Source organism: Pithys albifrons, chromosome 10 (assembly GCF_047495875.1).
Source record: "Pithys albifrons albifrons isolate INPA30051 chromosome 10, PitAlb_v1, whole genome shotgun sequence".
NCBI lineage: Eukaryota > Metazoa > Chordata > Aves > Passeriformes > Thamnophilidae > Pithys > Pithys albifrons.
The window spans coordinates 30079335-30098592 of NC_092467.1; the positions used below are offsets into that span (position 1 = coordinate 30079335).

The 19258-nt window shown below is 41.0% G+C and overlaps 1 protein-coding gene across 3 annotated transcripts; it reads right to left on the bottom strand.

Moving 5' to 3' along the window:
- Positions 1-717: 717 nt before the first annotated feature.
- OMA1 (OMA1 zinc metallopeptidase) lies at positions 718-18964 on the bottom strand. Of its 3 annotated transcripts, none has more exons than XM_071564904.1 (9): positions 18777-18964; positions 17573-18086; positions 16755-16983; positions 15578-15751; positions 15380-15487; positions 14220-14348; positions 11393-11467; positions 9320-9469; positions 718-3135 (listed from the first exon to the last, which is right to left on the bottom strand). In XM_071564904.1, exons 2-9 carry the CDS (start codon positions 18064-18066, stop codon positions 2917-2919), a joined length of 1578 nt encoding a protein of 525 aa, XP_071421005.1. In that variant the 5' UTR covers positions 18067-18086; positions 18777-18964; the 3' UTR covers positions 718-2916. The 3 variants fall into 3 exon arrangements, with proteins under 3 accessions (XP_071421005.1, XP_071421004.1, XP_071421007.1); XM_071564903.1 differs by lacking the exon at positions 18777-18964 and adding an exon at positions 18509-18767; XM_071564906.1 differs by lacking the exons at positions 718-3135; positions 18777-18964 and adding exons at positions 4102-4136; positions 18509-18767.
- Between the last annotated feature and the right edge of the window lie 294 nt (positions 18965-19258).

Genomic DNA, 19258 nt, shown 5'->3' on the forward strand with positions numbered 1-19258 from the left:
CAACTGCAAGGAAAAGTTTCTACAGCTTATCAGAAGCTTGCAACCATGGTATTTTCCTAAGGCATATATTTTGGAAGTGTATTTTTTATGATTAATAATCTAAGAATACAGTACAGTTTATATATTAATGTATTATATATATATTATTATATATGCATGCCCAAATTAAAATTATTATTTAAAAGTGCAATTTCTACTATGACTTCCCAAGCCTCTGGAGAGCAATATTTTTGTAATTTTTGTGTTCAAAAAAGGAAAAAAATACTTTTAACAATATAGGCAGATGCAATGTATAGTATTAAGTGTTTTTTTAAAGTGCCTTCCAAGAGGCAGATGAACATAAGGCATTTTCTGTGTTGAACACAAGATGAGCAGAGAGAAAAAGCCCTTTACGAAGCACTTGAGAAAAGTATCAGGGATGATTGAAAATGTAAAGTAAAACCTGAAATTTTCAACATCCCATACTGGATGAAAACTATACATTTAAAATTATTTGAATTGTATTTAAAACTATAGTGTTCCAGTGTAGAGGCCCAACTCGTGTGTGTCTGTGTGTGTGTGTCTGTGTGTGTGTGTGTCTGTGTGTGTGTCTGTGTGTGTGTGTCTGTGTGTGTGTGTCTGTGTGTGTGTGTGTCTGTGTGTGTGTCTGTGTGTGTGTCTGTGTGTGTGTGTCTGTGTGTGTGTGTCTGTGTGTGTGTGTCTGTGTGTGTGTGTGTCTGTGTGTCTGTGTGTCTGTGTGTGCATTTATATGTTTGTAAGGTAAGAAATATGTTTTATTAGACCTCTATAACTGGAAAAAGTACATAATCCCTTTGTCAGTCTGACATAAGCAATTACCCCTCCCTTGAAACCTTTTCTCTCACATCACCATGATCGTGGTTCAAGACTATTTGCATACAAATTTTTAATAAATCTCCCTTGATGAACTTAAAAACTGCATCTCAAGCTTTGCACTGCTGTGCTTTAGTCACGTAAAGCAGACAGCAGAAACATGGAATTTGTGTAGTTTCATGCTTTAGACTGGATGTTATGAAGCTCCTGGATGTTCTGCTAACAGACACAAGCATCAAGCTGCATGTCAAGCAGCAGCCCTGGGTAACAGAACAAGCTCTGACACTGGAGCAAGACAGAGGCAGCAGCACTGCGGGTTTGGTGCTGCAGGATAAACTCTGAGGTCCACGGGGAAATTTAAGTGGTGTGTTTTTCTGTTTACCTTCAGGTTACAACGTCCAAATGCTGCAACACATCACTGAACATCTGCTACAAAAAGTCCTGTCACGAAGAATAAAAATGGATGGATGAATAATGGCCAGGCTGGACCTTCTGCCTCCTGCCAGCAGGACTGAGCAGAGTCAAGGACAGCTTGTGAGCAACATGCAGCCAATCCAAACCTATGGAATCAGCCCTGGGATCATCAGCATTACAGAGACATCCACTTACCTCTGAACAGAGATAAGGGAGTTGCTGCTGTTTCTCAGAGGACCCAACTGCATTGACTGAAGTCAGGGACAGAATTACTTGTTTCACAATCTGTTTTTCCAACTATATTCACTGACAGAACTGAACAGGTTATTCTTTCCTTCTTAAAAGCTTGCATTCTGATTAATTGTAGAAATATGATAAAGTCTGCCCTTCTCCATACAGAAAAAGAATGTTTTAAAATAGGATACACTGTAAAATATTTTCAGTGACTCCGTGTAAGACTCTACCATATAGGAAAGAGATTTTTGTTTTGACCCAAGTGAGAACAAAAAGCCTAATGGCAAATACATCTCAAGAGATGAAGCATTAGGATTTCCCTTTTTTATTTTCAGTCACTGCCACCTCTTTCTACACCTTCCTGCAAAATGGACATTTCAGCACTTTCTCCAACTGCAAAGCAAGGACAAGTCAAACATGAGCACACAGAGATGACCATGCTGGGCACAGGGGCCCAACCTGACAGGCAGAGCTTTACCCAGACTGTGCACAGGGGTCTCCAGGGCACAGAAACTGTGACTTCAGGGGGTTGGGGAGGGAGGGATGCTCAGCACCAGATGCCAGTTCCCTGAAGAGAAGTCACTTCTTATGATAAGGTACAGATGCAGGAGCTGTGCAGTCAAGAAATCCTGGTTTTGTCCACTATGTAACACATTCCACATCAGCAATCATTTCTATCCAAATGGATATATCCAAACCAAATGTTGTTGCTGTTTGATGAGGCACCCTGATCATTTAAAAAAGACAAGAGCCATGATGGTTCTTTCAGAAGAAAGACTTTCCTGAAAATTATTTAACTCCTTTTTTTTTTAAACTGAACTTTGTGCAACCCTTTCAGGTTACTTTGAGGAAAAATGTTGAATCAATCCACATCCTAAAATGGCTCAGAAAGAAGAAAAATCCCAGCAGTAAATCCACCTAATTAAGTGGGGGTGTAACCAGCCCATAGCTATTATCACTTCTCAGCTTAATATTTTTAAATACCCTGCATGTGGAACAGGCAGTGAGCTCTCCTCATTATTTCTCAAATGAAGCTGAGTAGATCTAACCCAAATTATTGCAAGATAAACCAGACAACTTAAGTGATGAAAATTGCACTTTTCCCTCTGCTTTAGGGACGCTTCTGGCTCATCTGTCCTCTGATCAAGGTGAGCCTGATAAAGCTGAAAATTACACTGTGTGACTGGATTGTATGAGATTATCTTTCCCCTGAGAAGTGATTTATTTTAGTAACTCTTAATGAATACGAAACTTTCTGCTCCAACACGCTGCTCTTCCTGTGAGGGCATGGCTCCTGATGGCTGTGAGTGAGAGATCACATAAAAGAAATGGAGAATGTGGAGTGGCTGCATCTCCTTTATGGCTCAAGGACCAATTTACATCGTAAGCCAGACCTTCAGGGACCACCAGTTCCATGAAAAGTGAAAATTACTGTCATTAGTTTGTAGGTTTAACTGCAAAAGTTACTGGCATATCTTCCACTTTTTGAGTATGAGCAAAGTCCAGTTTTGGTTTTGAGAGATCTTGTTTTGTAGAATTGGGGGTTTGTTGATCTTTGGACGATTCCAGGAGATGCTGCATGTTAAGTCTGAAAATAAGGCGAGGATCTGGTCCAGAAAGGGATGGGCAATTGCAGCTCTCTCTTATTTTAAGAGCCTGTGAACACATAGGAAAACAAATCAAACTCATTTAAGTAGGAAAAACAAAAAAGGTTTCAGTATGACTTGGCTTTCCAGTAAGGTTTACAGTTGCACATAAAGATTAGTGAGTGTAATGCTGAGCCTGAGTTGTTACTGAACAACTTTTCAACCAAGAACTCCTGTGAAGAAATGCAGTAAAACAACGGGGAAGTGAAGAATGAAATTATTTTCTCACAGACAGTGTCTCCAAGGATGGATACTCTAAACAGTACAGCACAAATAGATAGGAAGTTCTCCAACTGTTTTGTGTGATACTTGTCCACATCAGTATCTTTTACCTTTCAATTTACACTCACATGTAAAATGAACTTTGTGTAACCCTTCCAGGTCACTTTGAAGAAAATTGTTGAGTCAATCCAAATTCTGAAGTGCCTCAGAAAGAAGTAAATCCCAGCAGGAAATCCACCTAATTAAGTGAGGGTGTATCCAGCCCACAGCTACTATTGCTTCTCAGCTTAAAATTTTCATATTTACATACCCATGTAAATGAAAATTACTGAGTCAAGGAAAAAAGGGCTCTGAATTATTTACTTCATCAGGTATGTACTATTATTGAAGTTACCATATGTAGATATCTGACTTAAAAAAGCAGGGGAAAATTCCCAATAAGACATTGAGCTGTTGGGCACAGAGACACAGATGGTTCCTCAGCACAGTCAAGGTGCAGTTGCAGCAGTGATCCCATTCCCAGAACCAGCTGGATTCATGGCTTCCAAGTATTAGGAGAAAACAGTGTCTCTGGAATGTGACAATTTACCTGGGTAAAAAGATCAGCACTAAGAGACCAACCTTCTGAGTGCCACTGCTGCCAGTTTACAGACAAGAAAGTAGAGGCACGAGGGAGCCAGAGAATTCCCCAGAGGCAAAATCCATTGGCACAAGCACACTCCCCCCGGATAATGAGGTGTTGTGGGGAATGAAGGTTTGGCAGTGGATGAATCTCCTGTCTCAAAGGCACTGTGGAGAAACCGACACCAACCTGTAAAAATTCAGCTGTTTTACAGGTGCTTCAGTGGGTGTTCACTGTGACAAAGCTGAACAAACCTTAATCAGAGCACACAAACAGCAGCTCGTGGGCTCTGGGGCACAAAACTCAGGCAGGTGGTTGGACACAGACCTGTGTCTTGGCCTCAATTAACATCAAAACACCACGGGCAGATTTACATCCAGCTTTGGGTTTAATCCTTTCATGGGCAAACAAGTTCAAATGCACATTTTATTGTACCTCCTTGACCAGGTGTCTCCTGGCCAGGACTCAGGGCTGTCAGCACAAAGTGTGGGTGATTCCTTCCTGATGGATGGATGGATTAAAGAGGAGGAAAAAGGTACCACAGTTTTCACAGCACTTCCAGAACTGCACTTAAACAGAGCAGAAACTTTTAATCTGCTTTATCTACACTAGCTTTGGCTGAGATAAATCAAGTATTTCAGCAGAGTTCTGTATAAGCATTTGCCCATCATTTTGAAACACTTTGTTATTCTTCCACAGGAGACACTGGAAACATCTTAGTACAGCAGGTTTTTAAACAGGACAGCAGAGCTTCTTAACTCATTTCTTTGTGTAAAGAGGTTTGAAAACATATTTCTCCCTAACTGATAGAGCTGTCTGTAAATGGCTAGAAACAAATATATTTTAAATTTAACAACAGGTTTTGAAAAAAGACGCATTCCAGGTATTGTAGCAAGTGTCTCTCCAGATCTTTCTTGCTGAAATGTAACATTCAAATTACTGGATACACAAGTCTGGATTAGGCATGAAATAGTGCTCTTGTCTAAGATTTAGAAAATATGAATAAAGCTCTCACAGCTTGTTTTCCTATAGCAGGATCTTCCACAGTCACCAAATGCAACTGTGCTGCTGAATATTCTGCTTCAGTGACCAATTAACTTCTAAACTGACTTTTATGACAACCCAAAAGTTTTCTCCTGTTCTCTCCTATAACATCAACTGCTGCAGGACTGCAATAATGTCAAGCAGGGTTATTCGAGGAAAATGGAAACACAAAGATTTAAGTTGTATCCTGGAAAGGGCAACTTAATCCTCTTTTAAGCTAATTTGGCAATTTTGTATCTCTGGGTGTCCACAGTGCTTGGCCTATTTCCGTGGCTTCACTGACCTAAAATACTGAAGTGAAAGGTAAAAAACAGCCCTTCAGAGTTCACATTTTTACATCATTCAGATGCCAGTTCTAGGCTGAGGAGCTTCAACGTAATTTCTCCTGGAAGATAAACCATGGTCAGGTGCCTGTACCACCAAAATCTGGCAACTTCCAATCTGGTAATTTAATATTGCTTGAGTGAATTTGGTTTTGCCAGCGTGGGTAACCAGAGAAAAGCAAACCCATTCCCAACAAAGCAGGTGCACAGTGATATTATAATAACAACATGTTTTATTGACTGTTGTTACTGAAGAGCTTTCTCAGTGCACCTCGAGCACTTACAGTGTTAATGAAGGAGCAGCAAAAAGGTGATTAAAAGAACTGATAAACCTTTACTTGATAAGGGAGAAAAGCAGCTTATATATAATGATAATACTCCCAATCTTGCACTGGCACAGAAAAGAAAAATTGTGACAAAATATTTTATCATTTTATGGGGAGGACAGAAATGCAGGTCAGTGGTTTTTATTCTTCTTTTCACATTAATGGGGTCTAATTAACATATTTTAGTACTAGAACTATCTGAAGTAATCTCCATATCATAAGGAAAGGGCAAATATACCAACCCATTTTTGAAAAGGAATGCAATAAATAAATAGGAAAATAATGTAATAAATAAATGAAAAGTAATGTAATCATGAAATAAATGTATCCTCCATATCCAAAGGCAGCAGAGCAAGCAATATGCAAAAACAAAAAAATAATAAAAGTAACAAACAGCCAATGTGGATTTGACAAGAACAGGTGCTGCCAAAGTAAACTAATTAAATTTTCTTTGACAAGTTAATTGACGTAGCAAACAAGACAAGCAGTGGAGTTGATATATCCCAACTTAGTATTAGTCCCTAAATGATCTCACCATGGCATTTCTACAAGGAGGAGTGGGAAATGTGGGTTACAGTGAGTCAAAAAGGGAATCTGAGCCAACAACTTGATGCCAAAAAAGCAAATGTCATGTCAAGATGAATTTCTGTGCCACAGGAAAGGCTCAGTGGATAACCTTCTGCTGCATTCAGTGTGCTGTTCTCTACAGCTTCTCTCTGGCACCACACTCCCATGATTTTTCTCTCCAGAGCAACGGTGAGCACCCTATCACTATTACAGAATTATTTTAAGATTTCTTTTTCTTTCTGAAAATAAAATGCACAGGTCTCCACCAAGTATCTCATACCTTCCATGTAGGAATTCTAACAGATTTCAGTCTCCTACTGAAGAGAATACTCTGCCTTCCCAGTTTACAATCCAAATCTCTCCCTGTCTGAGGGGGAACTACTTTAAAAACAAATCTTTTTCATTTGCTTTATTTCACTTCCAGGACAGCACCACTTTGTAACTGCTTATAGCTCTCTATTTACTGATTCCTCAGCTTGGCTGCAGCTTCCAACTTGCTCAGAAAACCACATGCAAGTTCTTTAATAGCCTTTTGATTTACTCCCTGTCTTTTAATTACACACAAAGAGAATCCCTGTGACACTCCTGCTTTAATTTACATTTCCTGAGACTGTTCAGTCACCTCACTGAGATGTGACATTCCATTACCTGACAAAAAATTCTCCCTTTCTATGATCACATCTTACTGTAAAGCTTGCTAAAAAGTCTGTATAGAGAAACACCAGTGTGGCCTGGGAAGCCCAAGAACTTGTCCCTCTTTGTCCCAGCTACAGTAGCTGGGCAAATAATCAATGTTTTTATTGTCCCCCAAACCATTTCAGCTCCAAAAGCAGGAGCAGGTGAAACACAACGATGCTCATGATGGATCTGATACTGAGGCTTGAGAAGTACCAGTTTCTTCACAGAGTAGAGATAAAAAGGCCTGTTTGGAAACTCTGGCTTCTCTCCCTGGGCTATGAATATCTAATGGCTATTAACACACTGTTCTAAAAATGAAAAATTAAACAAAAAGGTGCAGCAACAACACCCCTACACACTTCCTTTCATCTTTACCCCACCTCTGCAGTGCCATCCTCACTCACCCAGGGAAGTGGGTGAAGACAGGAAGCCTCCAGTGCTGACTTCTCATCCTACTCCAAAGAATGTTTATGGTAAAAGGCAAACAAAATCATCTCCCCCTCAATTATCATCTTGTGGAAGGAAACTTCCCAGCCTCCACTGCCCTTGGAACTGAGAGTAGCTATAAAAAGATGAAGGATGCTCCACCTGCTAAACTATGAGATGTAAGACAGAAATAACAGTCCTACCCAGCTACTCAGTTATTGAACTCAAATATCTGACAGACCTGGGGTAGAACACAAGGAGTAATTTATTTCATTACCCCTTTATAAGCCAATCAGCCTCCACATGAAAGTAAACAACCCTGAACCCTTTATGTTCAAGGATCATTTTCCATTCAGCTGCATTTCAAAATCCATGCAAAAAAGTCTCACTTTTGCAAAGTACAGACTTTGTGCATATTAACTGAAAATATTCAGTCTAGCCAGTCTCCAGCCTCCTACCCCTAATGCTGACTTTGATTTATGCCATCATTTAGAATATTTACTGTATTCATCCTCATCAAAGGATTCAGGAATCCTTGTTTTCTCCTTTGAAGTCAGCAAACACCTCAACACTTTAGTGCTCCCTCTGCCAATACATCTTCAACTGTTTTTACAGTTTGGAACCGAAAAAGACTTAAAGTGACTGAGAGTTTAAAAAAAAAAAGAAAGGAAGAAGAAATCAGTAGTTGGTTAAAAAAAAGGGTGTTTCCAAACACAGTTTAACTTGCTGAAAAAGTGCCATTTTGAGGTGTTTTAACAATCTCTTTCAAAACTAAAAAAATGAGGCAAAAAAAATCAATTTTGCTTTTCTGTAGTTAAAAATCCCACTATTTAAAGAAATAGTAAACAAATAAAGATCACTAAACTTCAAAAGTTCTGTCCTTAAGCTACCAGTGAGTAGCACATCCAACTAGGAGAAAAAAAAAACTAGGAGAAAAACAAAGAGGAGAAAAAACATTAAAAAAATAGTAAAGAATCCCCAAGCAGCTTTTCATTTGGTATTCCTTTGAGAGGAAATCCAGAAGAAAGCACAGGGAAAAGAGTGCAGATTGAGGGGTAATTGTGTGAATTGGCCCAAGCTCCTCAGAGTGGGGTAAAATTTCCTCCCTAAGTGACAGAACAGAGATGTGGAGAGAAAAACCAGGCTGAAAAACCTACAGAGCCCCACCATAACTGGGGCTACCAGGAAATCTCCTGGGGATCTGACACTGTTATCGGGCTCAGCTACTCAAGCTGTGCTGTCTCAAACCACAGAAATCAACACAATTTAGGGATCAAACTTAAAAACTGGCTTCCAAAATGGACAAAGAAGAGGAAGGAGTGGATGAGATCCACGACACTGTCAAATGGATATCAGAAGGCCATTCAGAAGCAAAAATACTATACTTAGATCAGGAATAAAAAAACAAACCTGGAATATAATTACATTTTATCTGTGCTGTTTTAAATTTTCCTCATTTAACAAAGCCTTTAAGGTGGAGAGTTTTGTAGCAGAGAATTTCTGAAGGATGAAGAGAAGGAGAGAGTGCTCAGGCATTGGAATGGGCTGCCCAGAGAGGGGGTGGATTCCCCATCCCTGGAGGTTTTTAACCTGAGATTGGCCGTGGCACTGAGTGCCATGATCTGGTAAAGGGACTGGAGTTGGACCAAGGGTTGGACTTGATGGCCTTGGAGGTCTTTTCCAACCCAATCCATTCTGTGATTCTGTGATTCTATGGATGTGGCACTGAGTGAGAATCCACCACATCTTGATCCAACCCCACTGTGATCACCAGCCCAGGGCACAGAGTGCCCTGGGCTGGTGATCACAGTGGGGTTGGATCAAGGGTTGGACTTGATGATCTCGGAGGTCTTTCCCAACTCAATCAATTCTATGATTCTATGATAAGCAAGGTGCTAAAAGAATGGGGAATCAATCCCAAAGTAGCTTGAGGATCCAAATCCCACCCTCCCAGGAGGCAAAGACACTGCCCTGAGCTCTGCTCACCTGTGGGATAAGGCGGTCCAGGTGCTCGGCTCTGTTTTCATGGGAAGGGTGTGTGGAAAGCCACTCTGGGATCCTGGGCTGCCCTTGGATGGTTTCTGCCAATTCCATCTGCTGCCAGAACACGCTGCTCGCTCGGACATCCACACAGGCCTGCAAAGAGGAGGATGCAGATCCCTCTGTGAGAGGCTGAGGGAGCTGGGGGTGTTTAGCCTGGAGAAGAGGAGGCTCAGAGGTGACCTCAGCACTGTCTGGAACTCCCTGAAGGGAAGTTCTGGCCAGGTGGGGGTTGGTCTCTTCTCCCAGGCACTCAGCAATAGGACAAGGGCGCACGATGGGCTCAAGCTCTGCCAGGGGAAATTTAAGCTGGACATCACAAAAAAATTCTTTGCAGAGAGAGTGCTCAGGCATTGGAATGGGCTGCCCAGAGAGGGGATGGATTCCCCATCCCTGGAGGTTTTTAACCTGAGCTTGGCCGTGGCACTGAGTGCCATGATCTGGTAAAGGGACTGGAGTTGGACCAAGGGTTGGACTTGATGATCTGGGAGGTCTTTTCCAACCCAATCCATTCTATGATTCTGTGACACTGGATCTGTTCCTTTTACCATCTATGCAATTCCACTGATGTTTAAACAAACTTACACCTGAATTTTAGACAATTCAGGAGACAAATGAGTTCACAAATTCTGGCATATACTTGTTCTTCAAAAAAACCTCAGCTGTGAATTCTACTTGCTGCACAAAGTACAGAAGAAGAAATTAATCATCTCCACAGATTTAGGCAAATTTACAGGAAGTAGTTTAGAGTCAAAAATAGAAAGTGATAATAATTCATCCTTAAATAGCTCTAAAAATGAACTGCTAAGGCATTTCTGTGAGTGATTACACTGCCTTTGCAAGGGTGATCTGGGTAATCCATGACAGATTAAAACAGTAATTCTGCAGAATTCCTGACTCTCCATGTAAGTACATATTTAACCACAGAAAGTTATGGAACAGTAACTTTTAGAATGGCTTTTTTGTACCATCAATTGACTCCTTTCCTTTGGCATTTAAGTGAAGGAGAAAAAAAATAACAAGATTTCTTACACTGACTTTTATTAAGAAAAAAATAAAAAGACTACAAGTTGTCAGGAGGTAAGAAAATTACTTCTTTTTTTACTCCAGAAATACAGAAGTGGTGCTTTATTCTTTGAATATTATTATTATTATTATTATTATTATTATTATTATTATTATTATTATTATTATTATTATTATTATTAGAATTAGGATTATCTGCATAAGCAGAGAAATGCTGAGGTGCCACTTCACTTATTTCTTTCTGGTATGGCCCCAAATCTTCAGAATTACAAAACACTGAGCACAAATGCAGCAATTTTATTTTTTTTCACAGATTATATTACTCCTTTAGATGACTTTAAATTAAAAATGTAGTTTCAATCCAGAATCAAATTAAATTTGAAAACTATTCCTTGAAGAAATATTAATAATTATTAAGGAAAGGAAGTCTTCCTTATGAAATATTAACACTAGATGGTGCTGCTCTCACTGTTATCTGACACTTTGCTCTATTGCACTAAGCTGGAAATCAAAGGGTTGGTTTAGTTTCTGTAATACAGAATTAAAATCCACAAGGGAAAAAAAAGTAACTGAAAAAATATATTATGGGAAAAATGCTGAGTAGCTTCTGATCAAATTTTTCTTTACTTTAGCAAAGTTGCAATGTTTTTAGGACTGCATTTAGGCTAAATTTTAAAATCTTTACATACAATTAAATCCTCCTTATGGAATCTCACTACTTACCATTCTCTTTTTTATAAATATGTGTGGGTTTCTTCTGATAGTAATAAACTACACAGAAAATACACTGTGCAGTTAATGCACAACTTTACAAACTTTATTACACACACTTAGCCAGAATGACTTTGACTTTCCCCCAAAACTATTTATTTCCCACTCCATAAATCTACAGACCTTCACAAATTCACAACTTACCTCTGTAAGAAGTGTGAAACACCCTCTGATATAACAGAAACTGAAAAAATCTGGTAAATAAATTGCTAACAAACCCACCTTTGCTGCAAACTGCAGTCCCACTTTATCAGCTTCAGCCTCCAGGGTTCTGCTGTAGGGCCTGTCAAACATGAACTGCAAAAAGCACATCAAAAATTCTGTCACTGCCCTTCCACCCCTCCCACAAGGAATGGGGTTTATCTCTCATGCTCACACTGCAGGTGATCAGTGTTAATTTTCTTAATGTAATCTTTAATTCCACTATATGGAACTCACTGATCCTGTATTCAGTGGAAATTAATTCAAATTATACATATTTTCATGGCCCCTCTCATTTTGCAGCAACTGAAGGCTCAATTCCAACTCTACACTGGAATTTTTTCATGTCACCCTTTTATTGAAAGCAAGATTTTTGTTGTTGTAGCAACTGTAGGTAAAAATTCCAGTGGCTCCCTAAACTTTTACAACTGCCTTTCAAGTTATTTTAAAGCCAAATACTCTGGTTTGTAAGCAAGCAGAGATGAGGTCACTTGCTAAATCCCTGGTTTCCATACAGACCTTAAATATTGTAATTGTATTTATTAAAATCCTCTGATGATAAAGTCACTCCTTGAAGTGGAACACACTCTTCTACTGCCCTGAAAATCCAGGTCTGCTGGTGCACAAAAGTTCACTGGATAGCAAAGATACCCCTGGCTGGTCTCATGTGTTCCTGAAGCACCATTTCCCAATTACCCCAATAAACTATTTGTTTAATTATTAGATCTTTTTTAGACAGGGAAATGAAATGGGTAACACACAAAAGGGCCCTGAGCCATCTCACATACAGCAAAATTCCTCTGCTGCTGAAAACTGAAATGGCTTTAAAACCCTCCTGTGAATGCTGGAATGAAAAATTAGAACTTCTGACCTAAAATCCTTGTCAGGAATTGTACATAATAAGATAGATTTGAGTTTTCCATCATTTATCAGAGCTGTCTGTGTTAAATAAAAGGAAGTCCCAGGTAAGCTGACTATCCAAAATCACATGAAATCACATGAAATCTGATGGTGTGAGGTGGACAAGGAAAGGACTCTGGGGGGCTGTATTTGTACACACTCATGTGCAGGACATGAGCAAAACTCTGAGCTATTCCAAGAATCATTCCCAGGCTTTAGTTCCCACATAAAATAACTGCTACTGTCTAACAAAGACAACGTGCTTGTTCAGAAATACAAGATTAAAGAACAACCACACGTGAATGGCATAAGGAAATTTAACAATTTAAAAGCAAGGCAGACCACTGGCTTTGGGGGAACAGGCAGGACTGGAGCTCACGTGCCCAGAGAATCACTGGGAACTACTTAGAGTCAATAATAAAAAACACACAATACTCAGTAGGTCAAAAAGTTAAACCTCTAAGGACATAAAAACAAATATTGAAAGAGAAGCAAGTACTGCCATGTGGCTTAAATAACCCTTTCATAGAGTGGGATGCTGAGGCTTCAAAAAGCAAAATACAGGCATGGAAAAAGAGGAAAAGAAACACCCTGAGAAACACACACAAAGGTTCACTTTCATGTGAGCACAAGGGGCAGATGCTGAATGGAGAAAACAAATGGTCACTGCACCCCTGGGTGACTAAAACCACTGTATTTTCCATTCAGCACCTTTTTTATCTGGGATGGAAGTTCTGCAGGTATCAGTCACTCCAACACTACTGAAGATGAGTTTAGTCAGCCTGTTGAACCAGGACATCCCTGCACAGCACCCCGTGGAGATGTTTCCTCAGCACACCAGCACTGGGAGTGAGCTCAAACCCAGATTCCATCTGCAACCCAAAGCACAGCTCCAATCCAGGATTCCCAAATATCCCCTGCAGTCAGCTCAGGACAGGAGAGGAGATGCTGACAGTGAGTGGAATCTTGCTGTCTGAATTATGAGCAGTCTCAGCACTGATTCACACTTGGGTTTTGCCAAATTCAGCTCTTCAAAATGCTGGCCAGTGTTCATCAATGTATTGGTTTCTCAACTACTTGTACAAATATCCAAGCTCTTTAGAGATAATTTATGTTCAGAATCCACACATCTCCTCATTAGCATAAGAACTACCAAAACAGATTGGTTCTGTTTAATTTCATGTGTTGGAGGAACTGGGGGAAATCTCAGGAAAAGCATCAAGTCAAAGTAAGCAAAGAGTTCTTTCACTTCAAGTTTTATGATCTAAGCAAAATTTCTTTTTAAAAAACACTTTTTTTTTTCAAAAATAAATTACTCAGTAATAATAAATGACTCAAAAATAAATGATTCAAAATAAATGACTCAGGAAGTGTCCAGAGGCAGAGAGTAAATTAGACTGGAAGAGAAAACAAAGCCTCTAAATTTTACTTTGCTGGAATATATGCTGAAAAGATTGTTTCAGTAAATCTTACTAGAGTAGGATTTATACTCCTAAAGAGTGTTCAGGTTCTCAAATTTTTAAACTTGGAAACCATTCTGAGCACTATTTAAAGAATTCCATGTATTTTATTTGCTTTAGGAACAATTTTAACAACCAGGTGAAACAAAAACATGGCATTTCAATATATAAAACTTAAAAGGGCAAGTTACATTTCTAAAAGCCAATCATCTGCCTTAATTGGCAAGCTGGGACCTGGAGCCTGTGCAGCTCAAGCCAGTCATTTAAGGAGATTCAGACTTTTTTATGATGACAAATGAAAATCAGTATCAACTAAAGCAGATTTTAAAAAACATTTTTCCTTCAATAACACACTCAACTATTAATTTTGGCTTATGTTTCTCCTCTTGCCTTTTTCCCCCAAACACACTATTTAATGTAGTGAAAGATGAAAAATTAAGATTGAAAATGTCTTTCCAAGGAAGGATAACACAAAATGTCAGTCTTACCTCCTGCAACTTGCTCTGAATCCACTGGCCAACAACTGCCAAACTATCCCGAGGACAGATGGCCCAAATCATGGTGAGAAAGATGAGAGAGAGAAAATCCAGGAAGTGCACCAGGCTGGCTTTCTCTGCCTGCAAACAGAAATTGTCCCATTTCCATTCTTACAGCCTGACATTTCTTTAGAACACAACTTGGAAACACTTGAAAAATCACATTTTTTTTTTCGTTCTATGCAGCCACAGGAACAGAGTGAGCACAAGATTCCCTGCTTGAACAAATAAATAAATACAATAAAAAAACCCAGCTGGATACAAGGTACTTTCAGTCTAGAATTCACACACAGCTGGGACAAACAGCTCTGGCTATTTGAGAGACTCAAAGCCTGAGATAAGATGGGGGCAACATGCAGAGAGTTCTTTAGTGAAAAGGCCATGAAACACCTCAGCTGGAACCCAAACTCTATAAAGAGACCTCAAAGACTGTTCTTTACATTAAGAATATAGACATCACTGAGACAGGATCCCTAATGGGAACATGGACAGCAGACACTATATATTTATCTTTTATTTTCTGCTGCATTCCCTTAATTTCAGAATCTGAGAGATCCTGAAGAAATAAACTGGAATTATTCTGTTTTCCAGAGTTCTGTTTGACATGCAACAAATTGATCTGAGCACTGACAAGTGGGACCATCCAATACTTCTCTCTGTGCCAGCTGGGTGGATTTCACACAAACAAGGTGCGTTCTTTTTAGTATTAGAAATATCTTTTAGGAGTTTAAAGAGTGGGCTGGCTCAACTGAGCCCAAGAAACAACAAAGTGAACTGTTGTTCACCCCAAATCATGCAAGAACCAAGTTCCAGGCATTCCAGAATTTGACATTCTAAAAGTCAGCTTAAGAAATCTTGTTATTTTTTTCTCCTTCACTATAATATTTTTATCATGTGTTTTAGGATTATTTGCTAACAGGGACCACCACAGGCCTTCTAACAATTAATAAGTACTACACCAATAAGAAGGATCTACTGTAGCAGAATCCTCATTTCCAAGTCTATTTTTCATTAGAGTCACACTGAAAAGTTGGTTGGTAGTGATAGGAAAAATCATAATTAATTAGAATTAATAGTTCAAGAATATTGGACAGCTTTCTTTAAAAACTTACTGCATGTTGCAGCACAGCATGAGCTATTTCATGTCCCAAAATAAATGACAGCTGATGAATATCAGAAACTGCATCGAGCAATCCAGTGAAAACAAACACTTGACCATTCTGCAAGCAAAAATAGAATAAAAATTAGGTAAGAGACACACAGAGTGCTGTTTCAGTATTATTGGGGGGTTTGTGTTGTACTCAACTTACTGGAAGCACAAAAGCATTTACACCTGGCTCATCCACCACGTGGATCACCCACTGGAGTGCTGAGACCTCTGGGATGTCCTTGTTGCTTTCAGACAAATGCCCAACAACTCTCTCCACAACCTGGTAACGAGGATCTGTCTCAGGCAACATCTGATTCTTGAATTCCTCCATCCACTGAAAAAAAAATGCACTGATTGCCACGCAGAACAAACACACAGTGAGTGACTAATTGGTAAAGTCATTTAGTGGCTACACACAGCTTAGGTAAAACTAAGTTTAAATACATTTTTCTTTCACAAAGCCAATCCATCAGAGCTCAGGCTTTCAGACCTACAAACAAAAAAATAATAAAAGAAAGTAAACTGACCACAGATCAAAAATAAAATAGTATACATTTGGTCTTACGGCCTCCTGTATCTGGCATTTTCCTAAACACAGTTAAGGTTGGCATCACAATTTGGAGAACTTTCTATCCCTTCTTGAATTTCCATCTGAATTTGTAATTTTTGTCTATCTGTGTATTCCTGCTGTAATTTGTAAGGTTGGCAAATTTATACAAAATGTGTAATTTGAAAACATTCTCGTACTTGTGTTAACTCCCATCTTTGAGAGACAGGAATACAGTGACATTTGTGTATGGCTTATCAAGTTTCACTGACTTTACACCAGAAAGTCACAGAACTCAAAACTCATAGTTCAATTGGCAGTTTGAAAGAAAGCAATTAAAGAAAAATTATTTGATTCAATTAAAAAAATAGAAGAGTGGAATGGAGGTGGAGAGAACTACCTCACAAAGTGACAGAAGAGAGGGCCTTAAACAAGTGCCAAAGAATTCTCCAATCAGCACAGCACAGACCTGTTCTTTTTACCTGTTCTTTTACACATCCTACCACATTTCTGTCTCACTTGTTCCAGTAACACAGAAATGTTTGCTCCCTGCCTGTCACCTGGTCTTTAAGGTGCCCCTGATGGAAAGGGAACTCTTAAAAGGGATGGAACAAGAGGAGGGGGTACTACACGGGGGGCTCTGCAGGATTCTCAGTATGAAGTTCCAAACTTACCAAGGACAACACAAGGTTTGTTCGCCCATCTCACTAACAGGATTATCTCATCACTGACCCAAAAAAAAAGCATCTGCAGTTTTAGAGTATTTTCACTTTCTTCTTTAAAATCTTACCATCTCATATTCCATCTGTGACAGCTCCCTGAAATGCTCCTTCCCAAACACCAGCAGCCGAGCACGCCCAGTGATGGGTGTCTCCTCCAAGTGTGTGAAATAAAACATGACAAACACAACTCCCAAGCTACAGACACCCAGGAGTATCTTCCATTTGTTTCTTCTTGCACTTTCTTTGAACAGCTCCCGTTTATTTGGAGGAAGTGCCTTCCACCAATTTCTTATGCTCCTGTAAGATACAAACAGTGTTAACTTAGGACAGGGCTAAAATTGAATTTTTTAGTGTCTGTCCTTGCTGAATCCTCTGTTACAGTCTCATCTCATGTAGCAGCTTATGGAAGGTTATATTGTAATTGGCTTCTACTCCACTCCATTTCTTCCATCCCACAGGAGAGAAGTTGGAGAGCAGAAAAAAATTCTTTGCAGAGAGAGTGCTCAGGCATTGGAATGGGCTGCCCAGAGAGAGGGTGGATTCCCCATCCCTGGAGATTTTAACCTGAGATTGGCCGTGGCACTGAGTGCCATGATCTGGTAAAGGGACTGGAGTTGGACCAAGGGTTGGACTTGATGATCTCAGAGGTCTTTTCAACCCAATCCACTCTGTGATTCTAAGTGTGTTGGTTCACCTCCCTCTACCACATGTAAATGAGAAGGAAAAGAGCAAAAGATACATCTAACACCTCTGAAAATGGAAAAAAAAACCTTCTTGTTGAGCAAACTGTCAGTCAAACAACACTACAAACACACCTGCCATCCTCCACAAACTCACACTTTGCATGATGGGGTCTTGCACTGAGAGTAAAGTAACAGTATTTTACCTGCCAAGAATGATGGCAAGTAATTTCTGCGCTGGTTTAACAATAATCCAGAAAAGGGGAACAGGTGCAGCCTGAAACGACGGTGATGTACGAAGAGACCTGATGCTGTGGATGCTCCAAGCAGAAAAGTGATGCCCTACAGAGCCGATCCAGAGGGGTGTGACCTTCTGTCCCAGTGGCTGAGAAAACTGGGAGTAAAACCTTCCCAAAGTATGGTGTGCATTCCTGTACACTTCTGTGTTTGGGACACTCAAATGACACCTCTGTCCTTTACCAGGGAAGCTCCTCTGGGAGTCAGGGTTTCCAGTCAAACCACAGTTTCTAGGATTTCCACTCAATCCCAGCCTTTGGCATCGGAATCTGTTGGTGTGAGTTGGGCACCACCCTGGGAAAGGCCTGGAGAGACCATTGCACTTCCCCTGCTTGCCCAGAGAGCCCAAAAGAGACAAAATACAGTTCCTGCCCGGCAGCTTGAGACCACAGATGATATTCATAACTTCTTGGGCTGCTTACCCTGAAATAAAGCACAAAAATGGCAGAGAAATATTGAGAAATCCACCCAAACACGGAAACTCTTAATCATTATTTCATTTCCCCTGAACAGATACCATGTATTGTTTGCCAGCCAAAAATAGTCACAGTCACAAGTGCACCTGCTTGCAGTTTTAGGATACCAATCTGCTGAAAGAAATCAGCGTGTTCTATCACCAGAAATAAGGCAAGGTGTGGTTGGTTTGTTTCCCTTCCCTTTCACCACCCCCAGCTCCGGGCGACTGCGGGGATCCCTGTGGAAGACACGTGTCACTGTCCCCACTGCCCTCTGTGCCATTCCCACGGGAATCCGGAATCCAGGAGCGTGTTGTTGGTACTTTGTTCCCGGCCTAGAAACAAAAGGACTTAACAGAGCGAAACCGAGTGTTTGCCAGCCGGACTCACGGGAAAGCCTCGGGACGGACGAGCCACACACACACACCCAGCGCTCATTTCCACCCGCTGGCTCCCTCCCTCACCCCCCCGCTAGGAGGGAATCGCGACTATCGCGACACGGGCTGATGTGAGAATGGCGGGGGCGGGGGGGAGCCGCGTCACTCCGAAGCGCCCGCCGCATAATGGCGGGGAGGAGAGGGAGTAACGCTGGGCCGTCTCATGGCTGCGCGTCCGAGGGACCGGGAGAAGAGACATCCTGCCCCGCTGCCCTACTCACCACCGCGGCGGGCGGAGGAGGGGGACCCGGCGGCGATGTGGGTGGAGGGCGGGGGCGGGCCGGGCTCCCTGTCCCTTCCCTCAGGCGAGGCTGCCCTTCCCGCCACCGCCGCTCCCCTCAGGGAGCGCCGCCATTTTGTGCCCCCCTCAGGAGGCGCCGGGGCCGCTTCGCGCTGTCCCCTCAGTGCAAACAGTGCGATATCTCGCAATTGTCATAAATCAACGTGGTCTCTGATGTGAGATTTCCGCTTTCAAGCCTAAATCAGTGGAACGGGATATCCGCAAAACAACAGTGTGAGAAATAAAATAACACGGTGTTATTACTAGCAAGAAGGGACTGGGCACAAGTGCTGTGGGGAGAGGCTGAGGGAGCTGGGGGTGTTTAGCCTGGAGAAGAGGAGGCTCAGAGGTGACCTCAGCACTGTCTGGAACTCCCTGAAGGGAAGTTCTGGCCAGGTGGGGGTTGGTCTCTTCTCCCAGGCA

Excerpts from the sequence above, each read along its gene's own strand:
- OMA1 (XM_071564904.1), bottom strand. The coding sequence starts at position 18,066 with ATGAATATCATCTGTGGTCTCAAGCTGCCGGGCAGGAACTGTATTTTG. Across the intron at positions 16,984-17,572 it reads CTTGCCATCATTCTTGGCAG|GAGCATAAGAAATTGGTGGA; the intron begins GTAAAATACTGT and ends TGTATCTTACAG. Across the intron at positions 14,349-15,379 it reads ATGCTGTGCTGCAACATGCA|GCAGAGAAAGCCAGCCTGGT; the intron begins GTAAGTTTTTAA and ends TTCTGTTTGCAG.